This window comes from Nipponia nippon, unplaced genomic scaffold, assembly GCF_047370975.1.
Source record: "Nipponia nippon isolate SJK-2023a ecotype South Korea unplaced genomic scaffold, ASM4737097v1 scaffold_4, whole genome shotgun sequence".
In the NCBI taxonomy this organism is placed as follows: Eukaryota; Metazoa; Chordata; class Aves; order Pelecaniformes; family Threskiornithidae; genus Nipponia; species Nipponia nippon.
Genome location: NW_028262358.1, coordinates 38383021 through 38401286, shown reverse-complemented (window position 1 = coordinate 38401286; position 18266 = coordinate 38383021). Strand labels below are relative to the sequence as shown.

The following is an 18266-nucleotide window of genomic DNA, read 5'->3' as shown; positions in this document are numbered from 1 at the left end:
GCTCGGCTCCCGTGGACTAGGGGCCGCACAGGCGCCGCTCCCCCATTGGGCACGAAAGCAAAAGCCTCGCCGCCATTGGCCGCCCTCCCTCGCCGGTCCCGCCCGCCGCTTTTGACAAGCCCGGAATGGAGCGGCACCGCCTCGGGGGGGGGGAGGGGAGGGGAGGGGCGGGGGCGGGGCTCGGAGGGAGAGTCCCCCTCGGATTGGCCGGCCGCGTTGCCGTGGCGATCGCTTCTGCCCCCGCTGATTGGCGGGGCTGTGTCTCTGTGGTGGCAGGGAAGATTACGAGCGCGGGTCAGATGAGGGGAGGCCGGGCCGGGGGGGGCTGAGGGGGAGCCCCGCCCCGCGCCCCCCCCCCCCCGGCCCCGGGGGGCGGTGGCAGTTGCCCTCACGCGGCGCCGCCGTTGGGGGCGCGCGGCCGCCGGGCCCCCTCCGGGCCCCCGGCCCCTCCGCCTTGGCGGGCCAGGTAGCGGCTGCGGGGCGCGGGAGCGCCGGCGGCTGCCGGAGACCCCCTCGCAGGCCGGGGCGGGAGGTGAGGGCGGGCGGTGTTTGGGGAGCCAAGCGGCGCTGCCTGCCGGTGCCTGGGGTTGCCCCCTTGCTGTGAGGAGAACGCGGTGTAGCCTCCGCTGCCTCCGCTGCTTTCCCCATCCCCGGAACGGGCGGTGGGAGCAGGTGGGATTTTGAGGGCTGGAGGGACAGAGGATCGTTTCCCAAAGGCAGCAGCTTCGGGCTGAGAGAACGGGGGATTTGCTGGGCTGACGCCCTTGTTTCTGAGCGAGCACGGTTCCTTTCCTACGCCTCCCTGCCCGTACCGTTACGTCTTTGGTACCGTGGCATGCAGCGAGGGCTGTGGGAGTACATCTGTGTAGAAGTCGCCAATTCTTCTCAGCTTAATCCTTCCCCACCTCTTTATTTCTTTTTTTTTTTTTTTTAATTAGCTTGGTGAATGGACTGCTGCCATGGAGACATCAAGCATAGCTCAAAATAGCTAATAAGGCAGAACTGGAAAGGGGATTATGGCCAGTACAGAAGGGGGGAAGGGAAAAAGCAATTTTAGCCACTGACGTGTGAGATGCAACCAGGAGAGAGGGAAGCCACGACAGGAGAGATGAGGGGCTGCAGCCATTAAGGTATTAAGGCCGACTGATGCTTTGTGATGTGGAAAATATATGGGCCAGCTCAGGAAACATGTTCTCCTTCTCCCCCTTATGTCATTTTACTCTTCGAAAAGTCCTCCAGCCAGTTATAAATGCATGCAAAATACAGAGCTTTTGTTATTTTTTTTAAACAGTAAAACAAAGGAAATGGGGGGGACAAAGGCATTGTTTGCAGTTTGTCTTGAAGATCAAAAAGGCTCGTGCTGCAGAGAAATGGCTGATGTAATTTTTATCAGTGAGGAGCCTCCTCTGCACCCATGACACCGGCGTCCCAATGCAGCTGAGGGGCAATAAAGGACTGGAGTCTCCAATTAATAATATTTGAAGTAGGTTGTTGTGAGGAAATGGGGCCTGACTATCCCAGCAAATGTCTTAACATTTCATGTAGCCTTCACTGCTCTATCTATCCTTACAGTATGCCGTTGTTATTTTACAAATATTGTGTTGAAAAAGGTTAATGTCGATTATAACTGCTGCCTAGACTGGAAGAACTATCCTGTCTGACTGCTTTAACATAAAACTAGATTGGCAGTTGTGATACCCATTTATAACTCTCAAATCTTTTACATAAACTTCAGTACTGGGAATAGTTCCTGAACTGACTACTAATCCCTCAATAAAGTTAACTAAATGCAGCAGAGGATAAATTTTACTCCATAAATGTTGTGATTATATACTTAAAAAAAGGCCATGCCAGCATATAGTTCAAGTTTTTGATGCACCATTGTCCCACAATCCACCAAGAACAGTTAGAGGAGGCTGCTAGGAGGAACATCTTAGGGGAACTGAAGGTTAAGATAATTTTTAATTATCTGGTATTCCTTTCTACCATTTAGAGGAAGAGCCTTCATCTCCTCTAAGCACTTCCCCTCCAATGAAAATAAAATATAAGAACTTCCAAGTGGTAATCTAGATAGTTTGAGTAAAAACATTTTATACGTATTTTCTTCTGGGTTTACTACCTTTCTTTATGTAGTGTTTTTTTCCTCTTCAGCTTGCCTTTTAAAATGTCTTAAATATATTTATTTTTTTGTTGTTGCTGCATACCTCTTGGGCTGGATCCCTTTTCTCCTTGTGCTTCCTTTTTAAGTTTCCTTCTCCCTTAACCTTTCTTTCCTCATGTGTAGTTTTTTCTCACCTAGATTAGGTGTAGGTTAGGGTGAAGTTTTTACTTTATGTAACGTGAATGTGGTATCTCTATAGATGCAGAGGAACAACTGCAGCTCAGTGTTAGCAGGTCATAGAAAGCACAGGCCTTTTTAGTAATCCTTAGATGGTGGCACGTGCCACAAACAACACAGCAGTCTGTTTGCTGGTGAATCTCTGTCCTTCTCTGTTACCCACTAGCACTCTCAATCCAGAGCCCAGTGAAGCTGGAGGACATCCTCCTCAGTTTCTGCCTGTTCCTGCCAAAGCCTGTCATCCATAGTACTAGAGGAGGAATTTCTGCTGTTTCCACTGGCAAGGGTGACAGTGGGATTTTTTTCTTTGTTCCCTACCACAGGTGGACATGTTACCACTGAGCAGTGTTTTGTGATTTGTGGGTTTCTCTTTTTAAACTTCTAACTACACTTCCTGATCATGGATTGTTTCTTTGTTTAAGGGCTGGTGACCACTCCCTCAATACCACATAACGTAAATGAAAGAGGCAGAAACAGAAAAGCAGGCAGCTCTTCAGTTAAATAGAAGATGGTGGTGCTGGGCTTCCTGGTGCTCAGGACATGGAGATATGGAAGTCTTCTAGCCACAGGCTGAGAAACTGGACTCAGCTTTCCCTGAATGCTGTGAAGCATGGGTTAAGTTGGCAGATTGTCCTGCCTTGCGTGTAACTAGCTCTTCCGAATGCTGTTTGTACGGGGAGAAGTAACAGGAGCACTTACCTATCCAGGGCTGTATTTCCGTCATTTTCCCCTGAGGTGCAGGGGAGCGTTGACACAATGCATGGACAATTCCCCAAGTCAGCATAGCCTCGAAGCACAGACCACTGCTACACATGTATGCCTGCTGGCAGTTTGTTCCTTACCTGGAACAAAAGCATGAAGGCAGATTGTGGCAAGAGCGACTTGCCAGTTACTGTGCCCTTAGCACGCAGGGTTTTCCTTGAGTAACATCCTGTGCCCAGCTGGGGTGGTACATGTCTTCAGCTGGCCCAGCTTTCAAGGTCTGTTGCTTTCTCAGTTTTTGCTCTCGTTGTCCTCTTGCACATGGTTTATTTTACCTTCTTTCCTATCATGCTTGTCACATTGTCCGCTTCCTGTCTCCTCCCTTCTCAGGAAGCTGTTCACTGCCACTGGTATTCTAGGTTTTTCTCTTTACAAACTGTCATTCGCCATCTGAGGAACCTGCTGCTCCTAGCAGTCCTTCCTTCTGCTGTTAAAAGCAGGCCCCACCAAACTTCATAGTCCTTACAAAGGAAATATCTCCGCTTCCTGTATAACGTAGTAGCATCTGAGATGGTATCAGTGGGTAATTATCCATCTTGTAAATACCTCAGTGTACACCAGAGAAAAAAGAAGGCCACGTGCTCTCCAGGAGATACTTCTCGACCATCCGGCAGCCTTTTATCAATTTAGGCTTCTCTCAGAAAACGGGTTTATTATGCACAATTGCAAAGCAAACTTTGGAGAAGAGAGATAAAAGCACCTTGGGAAGAAGAACATGACACACTCCTAGTCAGTGTTGCACTAGCACTGCTGTAAACTGCCCGGTAGTTATTCACACAGCATTTACATTTTAAGTCTTCACTTAAAACTGTATTTGAATAGTGAACATTAGCAGAAGCGGTACTGATACTTTTTTAATCATGGTAAAATGCTTCTTTCTGTAACAGCTGGTATTCTGTACTTCTGTGATCTAGGCTATGTAGTCACTCTTAAAATGAATTCTGACTATGAAATAGAATAGGGAGCACAAGCTAAGGCTTGGCTAAGAATAATTTGTTACGTAATTAGTACAATGATAAGAATAAATCAAAACCTGTATTCTATCAAGCATGGTAGGCATAGGCATTCTTCTCATGTGTTTCCTTTCCAACCTACTGGTTTCAACTGCTTGTATCTTTCAGAACTTTTCCGATTTTTCATTTGTTTGAAAGCAGCTGTTTTATTTCTAGAAAGTCTGATGGGGAGAGAGAAGTTCTTTTGATCAGACTGCATTTACAATAGCGACAGCACTTCAGAAAATAAAATGGATAGCTCAAAGACCTGTACTGATTTTGGAGAAAGTCCTTGATAAATCGGAGATGCAAAGAAAAAAAAAAAAAAAGATCTGGCAAGTCTAACTGTATTTTTAGGGGGTAACAGACTTCAGAATATGAGGATGTAGAACCCTTTGATCAGAATTGCTTTTAGTGAGAAATCCTTTCTTCTGTCACTGTCCCCTTCAAGGTAAAAGATAATGTTCTCGGTGGCAGCATTTAAAAAGGCAGACTTCAAAATACTGCATATGAGTCATATGTAATTCTTTCACAGTTACTGAATAGTAACTTCTGGATATTGGATCTAAAATAGTCATCTTGGAAGTTGTGCTGTGGTGTTAGCCAGGTATTCCCTTTTATTTTCTGCTTCATTTTACTGCCCTTTGGAGCATATACTGACTTAGTTGCCTAGGGTAGTGTGGAGAAAACTGAAATTGTTCAAGAATCAAGAGATAATGTCTTTCAGCTACTTAGCAGTGGCCTGTCATGCACGTAAAGTTGCCATTTTCATTTATTTCTTCAAGCTTTTATTCTACATCTGTTAATAACTTGTAGCCCCTTACGTCTATGCTCCATTTTATTGATGAGTTTCTCATTTTTATAAATGTAAAATCACTTGGTTTTTAATTTGTACTTCAAAATTTAATACATTTCTCTTGAAGCCCTCAGAACTGGTGTTCCCTGGGGAAAAATAGTACTTCTTTCCTTCTGGATTAAATTGGGATAGCAAGCATCTGTCAAGTCTCTTCACAGAATTTTCATTGTTTTGCAGTGGGGAGAGTTTAAAACAAGTAAAAGTTTTGAAAATTTGGACTTTATCATTACTTCCCTAACTTTGAGAACTGGATTATTCAGATATGATCTGATTATTCAGATAGTAACTTGCTGTTTTCTTCCCCTTACAGAGTATTCTCTATGCAGCAGATCCTAACTGGTGAAGCCAGTTTAACAAGTAAAGGAATATGGTTGCACTTTTCCTGTTGACTTCTCATACCCTTGCAAGAATCACTAGAATTTATTTTTTAGAGCTGGTGAGTTCACTGCCGCTAGTAACATTTCAACTTATTTTCTTGGAGGGAGCTGCCCAGAAAAGCTGCTGTAGTAAATCTTCTAACATAATTTATTTTTTTATTCTCTTGAACTAGCCTAGATGGGAAGACAACAGCAGGTGACACTGTGTACCAAACGGTGGCACCAACAGCTGAGTAGGTGGCATGCTGCTGGAGGGGACGGCTCACCTTAAGACTGGTACTCATACTTTGAGATTCTAGGTTGCTGCAAGAGCTGTCAGAAACCCAGCATGTTTACAAGCTTTTGTGCAGCTGCTTAGAGGGTGTTACTGGAAGCTGAGAAATCTGATTGTATTCTGAATTCAGGCATGGTGATATATTACAGGAAAATTGTTCTATCTAGGGAAGATTAATAGTTGAGCTGCTTCTTTTTGTATGGTCTCGCACAAGTTCTCAACATAGAAATTGGGGATCAGCATAGATTTTTTTTTTCCACATGTGCAACAATTCTTACAGTCTTGCAATGTTGTCACCTATGGATGAAACCTCGGAATGCTGCTTTAGCAATAAAAATAGCAGTACCAAGTCTTTATGGTGTCTCCTTGTCTTCACTTAAATGTTATTATTAATTCCAGAAAGTCAAAACACTGTTGCTAAAATCCTTTCTTTTTTAAGTGTCAGTGTTTGATGGAGACTGGTTCACCACAGTACAATAGAATTAGTAATCTCATTCCACAATTTCTATACTTTTTCCAAAATAGAGCTTTTTAGGCTTGGTTTTGGGTTTGCAGGTTTCTTTCAAATTTTTTTGTTCCCCAATCTTATTGCTCTTGGACTACACTAATTCAATGCTTCCCTCTTAGCATATTAAGAAATATGTAAAATATTGAGAGCCTTCCTACTAGGAGTAACAGCCAGATCTCATTTCAGCCCCTGCAAGTTAGCAGACAATTGAAAAGTTAATTTTTTTCCTCTGAAGGATCTATCTTCTCGCCACTCTTACACCCATGTTTCTAAGCTATTAAAGAAGAAAAGCTATGTTAAAACAAGTTAAAACAAAAAAATCTTCAGATTACCCTAGGGAAGTCATCTAGATGTCAGAGAACTAAGGGAAAAATACTATTTGTGCAGTTGGCCACCTAATATACTGTAAATACAGTATATATCTTTAAGTCATCACAGTAACAAGTCAAAAGAGAGTCCCAAGTCTCTTTTTTTGTGAATTTATGCATAATTACAAAAAAAACGCAGCCTTTAATGTCACACAGAAAAAACCTCTAACCCTTGCAGCAAATAATTTAATTTACACGGTTTTAACTGCTTGCTATGTTAAAACTGTAGCTAAGAAACACAGAATGGAGATGGGAATGGTATAGATGGCAATATTTAAGTTTATTTGAATAAAAACTTAGGATTTTGATTAATTGAGCAACTGTTGGAAGCCAAGTTTACCATTTCTGTGACTGTCAAACAAATGATGGTCGTTCTCCTGGTCTATTAAAAACTGGGCTAAGCTTAGTTTGGATTCCAGTATCCAGTGCTAGGGAACAACATTGATTATGCTCCTTGTTACGAGTTTCAGTAAACAAAAATAGGAATTATGAGGGCTGTGCCTAGTCCCTGTACCCATTGCCAATAACCTAGCAAGCCAGTTCTCCAGCTACAATATTCATATTTTCAGAGCTTTTCTAGTATTTTTTCACAACATATTGTTTACTGTCTTAATTCCAGCTTTTTCTTCTGATCCCCAGTCTTCTGTTGAGCTTCTTATATTGTACCCTGAGGTCTGTGGCCTTTACCCCTACTGAGATTACAGGAAAAATAAACAAAGGGTCAGAAAAAGATGTTAAGAATGGGAAAAAAACAAAAGAAAAAGAGGTATTAGTAAACCCAAGGAAAAAAAAAAAAACAACAGAATACTTGGTATTTTACTGGGTAGATTAGGATTGTCTTGGACATGAGGAAAAAGTTCTTCAATGAGCGGGCAGTCAGTCACTGGAACAGGCTCCCCAGGGAAGAGGTCACGACACCAAGCCTGCCAGAGTTCAAGGAGCATCTGGATGATGCTCTAAGTTTTAGGTGGTCCCGTGAGAAGCAGGGAGTTGGCCTTGATGATCCTTGTGGGTCTATTCCAACTTGAGATATTCTATGATTCTATCTTTGACGGAGAAAGAATGCTCCAACTAGGGGCAGCAGTATAGAGAACTGAATTACGGGACCTTTGTAAGTCCTTTCAAACTTTATTCTGTGTTTCAGCCAGCACACCAGTCACAGGAGATCAATGACAAATACTGAACAGCACACCTCATTAATGTAAATACCTGAAACGTTGGACACTGCCTGCAGGTGATCTGTTCAGCTGCTGAATCCAATTGTTTGTTTTAACTAAACCCATTTCCTGGTGTTCTGAAGCAATTTCTCTCCTCTCTACTTAACTAATACTTCCTCAAAATAAATGCTAACTGCTGTTAACTTGTTTGCTTTCTGTTCAGGCATGTTGCACGTGGAGGGTGCTATATAAAATCAAAGTAAGCGATATACATTATCACCTATGCGATTCCCGTGATAAACTGTTCCCCTTTGTTTCACGCGTTCAGGTGATGTAGCGCCATGGAATTATTCAGACTTTCATCCAGCAGTGCAGTTTCCGTACTTTATTTTGAAAGTCTCTTAATAGCTATTTTAAAACAAGTGAACAAATTAAAAGTAAAGTGTTCTTTATTAAATAACTCAAAAGGTAAAGCAAATTGTGCGATTACGAAAGACAACATCATGGTTCCAAAGGATTTTTACAGCAGAAAATGAATTGCGGCAAATGAGCATTTCAGTCTAGCAGCCAAATTGTCCTCATTTTTATGGAGTTAATTTCGGTCCTCAAATTGTGACTTGTTTTTTAAAAGATATGCTGCTAGAAATTCAATGGGATTTGGCGGTCTGTAAAGAAAAAAGTAAATCAAAAGCAATTATTTTTTGTTATAGGAAATTAGGTAGCTGAAGAACTAATCATCTTCCCTTAAAAGCAACATAACTCCTCCCAAACACTTAGAAGCATTGATTTAGGGATGACCAACTACCTAGAGTTATCCTATAAATTTCCCGTTTATGTCTGATGAGGAAAGTTTTTAATAAGGAGTCTTAGTCACCCTTGGTTCAATGTTACTGAATTGCTAGAACAGTTACATACCTAGAACTAGGGTATAGTCTGAAAGCATAAATACTGTATGTACATTATGGAAAGTTACATGTATTTGCCTATTCCTTTAACTCATGCTATATAAAGTAAAAGTTAATCTCAGTGCTTTCTTGCTTCATTTTCTTCAAATGGTTATTGTGTAGCTTTGTGCAACTGGCAACTGAAACAAACAACAAAACGTCAACAAAAACTTCAACTCTGAGAAGTGCTGTAACTTGCAAGTAGTCAATAATAAACACTTTTGATCACTGGCCTTAGTCTGTATGTTTTTTTAAAAAAGCTCTTCCAGCTACATTGCATGAATCCTGCTAATCTGGATTCTGCCTGCAGAATAAATGACAAGCTTACTTATGCCACACTGGGTCAGACCAAAGGTCTGGCAGCGAGCAAATACCCCTATAAAGAACATAAAAATAAAATGGAAAAAGTGCACAGAGATACTTCTCTGGACCGTCCTTTTGGCTTCTAAGCATGTACCAGCTTTCTGAGTTAGCGCCTTTAAGAGCCCTGGGTGGATTCCTCTACAACTTTGACCAGCTGCCCCTTGAGCCCCAATAAAACGTTGATGTCCTCAACCTGAGGCAAAAAATTAATAGCTTAATTACGTGACCTGTGAAGGATCACCTCCTTTTGTTCATTATGAATTTGCTACCTGCTTCGCTTAATTTGATTACTGTATCAGAAGAGATAATCAACAATCCATCCCAATTCATCATCTCTATGCTATTCGTGATTTCACAGATTCCTAATACATCCTCTCACAGAAGTCTCTTTTCTAGGTATCATCTCTTCAGTCACTCCGTATACAGATAGCATTCCATACTTCTGACCACCTTGTCACTCTTCTTACTTTTTGACATTCTACCAGCATACAGGGGAATTGGACTGACACACAATATTAAAAATACAAGAACATTATAAATGTAAATAATGACATTATGCTTGTTTTTACCCCTTCAATTTCTAAGTCCTACCATTCAGAATTTCTGATTGAGCAATGCAGTGACATATACATTTAACAGTTTAAAGATATTTTTCCACAAGGGTAATTGTCAACTCAGAATCTATCACTTTGTCACTAGCATTAGGGTATTTATTACCCTCGTAGGTGCATCATTTTCTGTGTATTTGTATTCAATCTGTAACTTTTTGTCATAGTTTCAATTTTTCATAGCAGTCTTCCATAGTTTCACATCGAGTTTGTGAAGTTCCTGTGCAATTATTTATGATCGATCAACTTAAAAAAAACCCAAACAGAAAACAAAACATGAAAAACCCCAAACTATTCTGTAAAACTCAGTATCATTAACAAATTTTGTCAGCTGCTGCTTCAAGTTGTTATAAATGATCCTTTCCAGGATTCTAGCGTTGAGCTCATTTCACCGTGAACATTCACCATTTACTTCTACTCTGTCTTCTATCTTCCAATCAGTTCATCGTCCATATAAAGGCTTCTTCTTTAATCCCACAGCAACTAACTCTCTTTAAAAGCTTTTAGTGAATGACTGGGCCAGAAACCTTTTGGAAATTTAAACACACTGCATCATCTGGATGCCTGTTCACGTGTGCTCGCTGACTCCTTCAGTGAGCTCCAAGAGACTTACAAGAGGCCTGACAAAAGTGGCGTTGACTCCTCCCAAATATTTATCTATATGCTCACTATCCTGGATGATAATTTCTACTGAATTCCAGGCACAGTCATCAGATGTACTGGGCTGTTTCCTGAACATCTCTATATTCCTTAGAAAAAGAAATTAGCATCCATTAGTTACTTTCTGGTTCAATTTGAAGCAGATTATACAGCAGAGCTGGTAGTTCAGCTTTTTCACCTGAGATTTTAATATGCTCAATTGAATAGCCAGTTTGACCGTGGCAGTTTGATACTGTCAGGTTTCTTTCCTGTATGTTCCCCAACCTCTTCTGTCAATGTTCCCATTTCACTCCTGGGATGAGTCCCCATAAAGAACAGCTCCTTCCATAGTGACAGAAGATTAAAGAAAAAAAGAAGTTTGTCTGTAACACAAGTATCCAGCCTGTTAAGGGCGGGGTATCCACCTCAGGCTGCGTTTTACATTCAGTCTGCAGCTGAACTCCCCCAGATGTCAGCTGAAGATCTGCACGCTGCTTAGGCGTACGCCCGGGGTGTACCTTCCTAGGTGCTCTTTTGCCTAATAAGCTGTCTGTACAACGCAGTTCAAAGTTACAACTCCTTTTGAGGTTAAAGACGCTGTTGATGCTTGTTCTGGCTGTAGGTACCGTGATGCGATTATGTTCATCCATACCAGCTTTTGATACTGTTGTTTTGGCAAAACCGAGAAATGGTTACATGCAGTACGACTCGCCAATAGTTCGGATACACCAAAAGGCTAGAAATCAATTTGGATAAGATGAACAACTGTCTGCTATTATTGAATACCCTTCTACATGGACTGATAAGAGATTTCGGGCACCTTGACAGCATAATCTTTACTCAAAGGATAAACTATCAGTTTGCTTCTTACTGTGTGGACAGTGCAGGGTCAGCCTCATCCTTTAGAAAGTGTTTTAATCTCCAACAAAGATGCACGTCAGGCCCAATTTGTCTGTCTGTCTTTTAAATGGCAAGCAGAACTCTATAATTCCACACTACAAAAATCTTGTTCAAAACTAGAACAACTTCTTGCCTTGGTTCTAGAAGGTGAATTATGTGATAAAATTAATAAAAAAATACATTTTTCCCCCCAAAACCTTTGCAGTAGCGTACCTCATTGGGAGATCACAAATTCAGTAACTCTTATCGCACCATATGCACCTAAGTGAGGAACACGTCCTGCATGGTCAATCACAGTAATTCATAGGTTCATAAACCTGTTGTAATGACTTTCTTACAACTAGCAAAACCACGTCTGGTGTGTGAGGTCTGAAAAGGTGACACGCCACCCAAGTTTGAGACCTACTTTTTTCCTAAGAAGAGAAGGAACACTGAGGCATCTTACCTCTCTTTTGCAAGAACAGCAAGTCCCTGTAGCAAGATAGGTACGACTGTCTGATCCAAGTAGGCACGTGTGGGTAACGACTGAAGATCCACCTTCTGCTTTGATGTTTTCTCTGCATTTATTTTCTCATTTTCTACTATCCTCTGAAGTAGAAAAAAAAGAGTGAATGAACATTGGTAATAGCAGCCACATCTACTTTGAAGTGTGAGCGCAAACAAAGTACCCATCTCTCTGCAATTCACTGGCAATATAACTTCTTTACATCAAGAAAATTTAAGTGTGTATTTTTCCTTGCACAAAAACCTAATCCAGAGGAGTCTTCTCTTAAATTCTTATGTTTTGGGGAAAAAAATGTTAGGAAGTCCTAAGTTTTCTAAAACAGAAGACACCCAATGTCTATCATTTTTATTTCTGCTTTTGCATTCACAGATTTAAATGCTACACCACTGAGACAGGAATGACTACTAACAAGGCTGGTCTCAACTAAATGCACGTGCTTCTAACACAAAATGCTAAAAGCACAAGAATTTCAGGTGAAGTCTGACAAAGGGCACTCTGTTAAAGTCGAGCACTTTGAGACCGTGCTCTATTAAAGTATAGACGGACACTTTAAAGAAAACATATGCAAAATGCTTCCAGGTGCCTTTTGGTCAAAAAGTGCTGAATCATCTTACACCATTAACTGTAGTTAAAAAAGGATACCCTACCACCGCCAGCAAACCAAACGTATTCAACGCAACATACACAAACCTATCGATATGGGACCAAGGTATCCAACGTGTTACGGTTCTGTAGTGGAAGTTGAGGCATACAGACAAGCAGTTATCAGGAAGAAGAGTCACAAAGGATGTTTAAGAAAAGTTTCTGCAAAAGCTCAGCATACTAGAAGCTTATAACGGAGGGAGACTGAAGGCATTTCTTGAATAAGGAAGAGTAAATAAATGTCATAGAGTTATTGTGCTAACCCACACTGTTACCAACAGGGGAGAGAATGGATTATGTCTACTCCTTCTCAGCATAAGTAATCAAAGATAGCTTGCATTATTCTGATCCAATATTTCTTTTGACAAGAATACAAAAAGAATCCCACCCTTTGATATTTCTGCAGAAATGCCATCAACTCCTCCTATGCCCCTCCCTGTAACAAAAGTCTGGCTGGCTTTTTGTGGCATACTATATTGTATAGATATATATAAAAGATAGTAACAGAATGGATAACGATCATAGGATACTTCCAAAAAACCCCACCTCATTCAAAGGTTCATTATTTACTTCAGTACCATTTAGTATAATGGAAGGAACAAAACAGAAAATATATTAACAGCCAGTTATGCAAGGGACTAGTATCTCTTGGTTCAGTTTCCATCTAACTTTCTCGGGAACGTTACATTCGCCGAAGTTAGACTCAAGACTCAACATTTTTCCCCATGGTCAGGAATGTGACTTCCACTGTACTTTACAGCAACAAAATCTTTGTTACCTCCACATTTTCAGTGAGGCCGTATTCAGAATGGGGATTTTCTGGAACCTGTAAAACAACACGTGGTCAGCAAAGTGAAAATGCTCCTTTATGCGTGTAGCATTACGCAAATAAAACATGTCTTGCAATACCTGCGGCTGTCCCTCCATAATCTGTTCTGCCTCCATGATTTGAAAAGTGGAATTTGCTGGACGTAATCTTGGAAAGCAATAAAAAAATGGGTCAGCAGGCTGAGATGAAGACCAGCGTTAGCTAACTGATATTGCCTCACTTGGTTACTAAGGCACAATTACTAGAGAGCCAACGGAGTTGCTCTCCGCTCCCCCCCGCCAAACTTCTACGCGTTTTCCCCGCACACAGACTTGAGAAGCGTCTTCAGCTTCGCATTAAGTCCGCTGAAGAAAACGGCACCGAGATTAGAAAACACGGCATTCCTCATTCAAAACAGGAGTCCCCAGCGACGGCCCGCTCCCCTGCCCGGCCGGGAGCGCCCGCGGGAAGGCGGAGACACCCCCTCTCTTCCTTCTTTTCTTCTTTCTTTCCCCGCCCCGCATGCCTGCCCGCCGCCCCGCGTTACAGCGCCAGTGCCCCAGGACCCCCGCCGGCGGGGCCGGGCTGGGGCCGGGCTGGGACCCCGCCGCGCCGCGCCGCGCCGCGCCGCCCCGCCGGCCAGGTGCGGGCGCCGGCCCCGGCCATGCCCCAGCCGCCCCGCGGGGAAGAAGCGACCCCCCCCGCGCCGCTCTCACCCGCCGGTGGGCCCGGGGCGCGGCGGGGCACCGAGAGCCGCTCCACAGCAACCAGAGCCGCTGGCGGTGTCGTAAATTGTTTTGACGTAAGTGAAACGGTCGCGCTGGCGCTGCCGCCGCCGGTCCCCGGCGAACTGCGCCTGCGCAGGGTAGGGCCCCGCCCACCCCCGGGCGCCGGCCTGCGGGGAGGGGGCAAAACAGACGGGAAGCTGGGGCGGCCGGTGGATGATGTCATCCCTGGGCGGGGCCTTCTCGCGCCTCAGCCCCCTCCCCATTGGCGGGTGGGCGCGCGGAGGCGGTTCGCTGGGCTGGGCGGGTGGCGCGGCGGTTCTTCAACCGCCAGAGAGGCGGGAAAGAGCGGCCTCGGCTGAGGGAGGCGGGCTGCCAGCGGCCGCCGGGCTGCCGTCAGGGGCCGGCCGGTCTCGGTCGGCGTTTGATAAGGTAGTCAGGATTACGCCAGGCGGCTCTGACTGAGGCTTTTGGTTTCTTTAAGGTAATCTTCCTCACCGAAGCCGAAGCTTCGTCCTGATCTCTGCTAACCGTTTTGAGGTGTAGCCTGAGGAGCCTTGGTGAAGGCCAGCTGTGGGGGAGCAGGCAGGTGATTCCATTTGCAGGTTCCCTGTCAGGACTAAAACTGGTGGGATGTTTCTGTTCTCCAAGCAAGCCTTTGAAAAGCACTGGCCCTTGAAAGTTTTGTGGTACAGAAATCTACTGATAATCAATACAGTTTGAAAATGCTGAAACTAATTTTGAACTGAAAAGGGGGGTTTGTTAGTGAAATGACCTTTCCGAGCTGTGTAGAATACAGTTTGCAAAACAATGTTGGCCATTAATTTTGCCCAGTTGTCTCTGTGTTAAGAACAATGCAGCTGCTCAGCTTTCTCTAGGTAGCAGCTTTAATCGTCCGTCTTGAAGCTAGCAAGAAATGGAAAAGCTACTGCTTCTTTAGCTGTTACGCTGTTACAAGTTGCACCAGTGTTTGAACATCTATGCCTGATTTCTTTGTTTTGTGTTCATTAGGAATTAAATTCTGTGTCTGGTAATATGGTTTGTGCTAGTAGATTAAAAAGGCCTTTACAACTTTTTTATTTTTGGCTTGAGAAAGTAGTTACATTCCTGTAGTCTAATTTTTTTTTTTCTATTTTTGAGAAAATAAAATTTTTTCATTGTTTTACAACAATAGGTCTACTCCTTTTTCTGTTTTCTTGTTGTAGTGACAATGATGCATATGAATGATCTAGTTGATGCTCTTAAAAGATCAGCGATATGGAGAAATAACAGAAAATGCCATGTTCTCATTAGATTATGCACTGATGTAATCTTCTAATTCTTAATGGTAATGATGAAGTATGTTTACATCAGTGAATTTGAAATAATGTTTACAGAACTGACAGTGTTACCAGTGTGATAAGCAGGCTTAAAAACTGGTGCAGTCAGTCACAGATTTGATACTCAACTGAAGGACAAGGAATTGTAGCAGAATCGCACGCTTTCTTTCTGTCAATTTGAGTACCTAGGGCTGGCAAACTCAGCTGGTGTCGAGGAGGCTAGGTGAAAACACAGAAGGCATAATCCTGAGATTTTTTTTCTAAAACTTAAACAGAACAGGAATACAAATAAATTCTTAATGTGTACAGGTGAGGGTGAAGAGTCTCTCTTCTAGTTTTTCATCATGTTCTAGCAACGACATTTTAGAGAATCACATTTAGAATACCCGAATTTGTTGTTGCAATGGCTACCAAGGAAAAAAAAAAATCCTTTTACCCCTAGCCCCCTGTTTCCCCATTTATACATTCTCTATTATGTTCAGTTTTTGCAATGATGTCGTGTTGGGAGTGAGAAAAGGTTTCCTAACTTGATCTTTTGTGCAATGGTAAGTTGTGGTGTCAGGGTAGTTGCAGCTTTCTAATTCCTATGATTGTGGTGCTTGCCTGCTCCGATTCCAAAACCTTTTGCTGAGATACGACATTCTACCTCCTGTACTTTGAGTCCTCAGTCTTCAGGGTGAAGCCAAGTCAGGTGGATGAGCTGATCTAATAGTTGCCTGCTCCAGAAAACACGAGGTTTCACTTCTTTCCCCACCCTTTTCTGGTGTTTATCAGAACCCTTGCTGAGCCAGGACAGCTCACTTAGCCAGCAGAAAGCCATCTATTGCTATGAGTTGTTTTTTTTTTTTAAGTTGTGGGTTTTTTTTTTTAAACTACATTAATTTTCTGCCAGATTATTAATTAATAGTTCACAGATGAGTCCCAATGAATGCCAGATCCAACTTAATATAGGAGGATTCAACCTGCAGATCACAAAAATATTTAATAGCCACAGTAGTGACCTGATTCTGTATGTTCTCACCAAGAGTATTATTATTTGATCACAATTCCTGACTGATGTCTACTTCTGAAGCTGTGTTTTGGCTTAACAAGTTGTTATTCCCTTAACAGGTGCATTGTTTATCAGTGCATCAGTCTGTATTTTACTGCCATGATAGAGTCACATGACTTACAAAGGTGTCATTCAAAATTCAAAAATAACTGAATAGATTAAGTAGTTAGGATTGTTTTAGATCCATTGTCTTCCTATTGCCATTCAATCTGTCCTTTAATTTATTAATAACTTATTCCTTCACCAGCTTTTCTACTATTTTGCTCAGGAATGGGATGATACTTTAGACAGCAGATGGATAAAAGAGACTGTAGATCGGTAATCTGTTGTCATGTGGCTTATTTCCATTGACATTTTTGAATGCTACATAGTATTAACACTGCTTGAAGTTTCTGGAATTTTTTTGGTATTCCAAAATTTGTTAAATTTTTATATCGGGAAACAAGAGATTTTTTTTTTTTTTAAAAGGACAGGTATATGGAAAAAAAAAATTAGATACTGAACTTTTTCCAGTCATGCGTGGACTGGAAAATACTTCATGATATTTTCACAATAGAAGTACATCATCCTTCTTACAAAATACAGAAGAAAAATACTCAATGAACCTTGCTGCATTTTTTTTTGGCACTGATAGGTTTACTGTCTAATAATGGTTCTAGGTCATGAATAGTTATTTTACGTTATGTGTTTATATGTTATTTATAAAATAACATATTTATATGTTAACATACAGAATTTTATTAACATATAAATATTATATATATTATACAGTAAGAACACGAATACTCGGTTCTATCGTTGAAAGAAAAACACTCTCCTCAGTCATTTAAGAAAAACAATACTTGTTACCAGGGGGAATTTTCTGTACTGGAAGTAACTATATGTGGCCTAAGCAAACAAGAAAAAAAAACAAAACAAACCAGTAGTTTTATAGTAGTTTAGGGAAAGACAATAAAACATCGGGGACAGTAGTGATTTCAGTTTGGCATATCCTTTTAATTAACACACCCCACCCACCCCCAATTTCTTGCTATAAACCAGGGAGGCTGGCTGGTGCACTGAATTAATTCCTAGTCTCTTTCTATGCTTTTGGGACAGTCTAGGCTACCGTATGCCGTTCTGGGGCGTAGCGGAGAGATGATCTGTCACCATGTAACATCAATAGCTCTCACTATTTTGTTTGTAGAACAGGGAGTGTGCGACAAAGCAAAACAAACACCAAACCAACCAAAAATAAAAGGGGGGGGGGGGGGCGGAGACTGAAGCAGAGAGGAAGGGGTTTGCTGTAGTGTTGAATAGAGCAGCAGCAAAACCAGGAGCAGAACTCGGGAATGCCGATGTGCGGATGCCTCCCCTTGTTCGCTAGACCAAGGGTACCAAAGCATGTCAAGATTTGAAATAACCGAAGGAGCAGGGAGCTGGAGGATCTGTCTCATCAGGGACAACTCAAATAAATATTATAGTTGGGCAAATAACTGGTAACAGCGGCTAGGACAACTGGGTATTCATATTTGTAATGAAGGCGGGAAAAAAAAGAGTCGAGGTTTTTGTTCCGAAATGATGTATCTATCACGTATGCTCAGTGGCACTGGTTTCCTGCGCCGTGTGGGGAGGCAGCCTCTCGTTCCAGCTACAGAAGCGCGGAGCAGGGCAGGCGCTGCAGAGCGGCCTCTGCTCTGGGGGCAGTTCCGCAGCGGGGGCGGCCGGGGGCGGTGACCGGGGGCCGTTACCCGCTCCGGGGTGAGAGCCCTGTGGCTTCGGAGAAGAGGGAGCTCCCCCGAGCCCTCCTCAGCCGCCTCCGAAGGCGACTGCAGGCGGGAGCGCGGCGAGGTACCCGCGCTGCGCTTTGCCTGCGGGGCGGCTCCCAGCCCCACTCAGAACAATTCATTTTATTAAATTGCTCACCGCCCTTCCACTCGGCGTGTCTCCGTGCGCCGACATCCAACGGCCTCGGCCAGGGCCGGGGCAGGCACGGCGCAGACGGGACGCGGCCGGTATCCCCGCCCGCCCGCCCGCCGCCGCGCACCGCCCGCCTCCTCCGCCCCGGGCCTGCGCTTCCCTCGGCCGCCGCCGCCGCCGCGGGGCCCGCCGGGAGCTGTAGGCGCCCCGCCGCGCCGTCCCCGCCTCCTA

General features: G+C 43.2%; 1 protein-coding gene across 4 annotated transcripts; it reads right to left on the bottom strand.

The window, feature by feature from the left end:
- Positions 1-8002: 8002 nt before the first annotated feature.
- On the bottom strand, positions 8003-18177 carry DPY30 (dpy-30 histone methyltransferase complex regulatory subunit). 4 transcript variants are annotated; one of them, XM_087773772.1, is made up of 5 exons: positions 13758-13912; positions 13143-13209; positions 13012-13059; positions 11532-11674; positions 8003-8297 (listed from the first exon to the last, which is right to left on the bottom strand). In XM_087773772.1, exons 2-5 carry the CDS (start codon positions 13176-13178, stop codon positions 8225-8227), a joined length of 300 nt encoding a protein of 99 aa, XP_087629898.1. In that variant the 5' UTR covers positions 13179-13209; positions 13758-13912; the 3' UTR covers positions 8003-8224. The 4 variants fall into 4 exon arrangements, with proteins under 4 accessions (XP_087629898.1, XP_087629899.1, XP_087629900.1 ...); XM_087773773.1 differs by lacking the exon at positions 8003-8297 and adding an exon at positions 8304-9132 and having other exon boundaries at positions 13758-13971; XM_087773774.1 differs by lacking the exons at positions 8003-8297; positions 13758-13912 and adding exons at positions 10785-10922; positions 18042-18177.
- Positions 18178-18266: the final 89 nt, after the last annotated feature.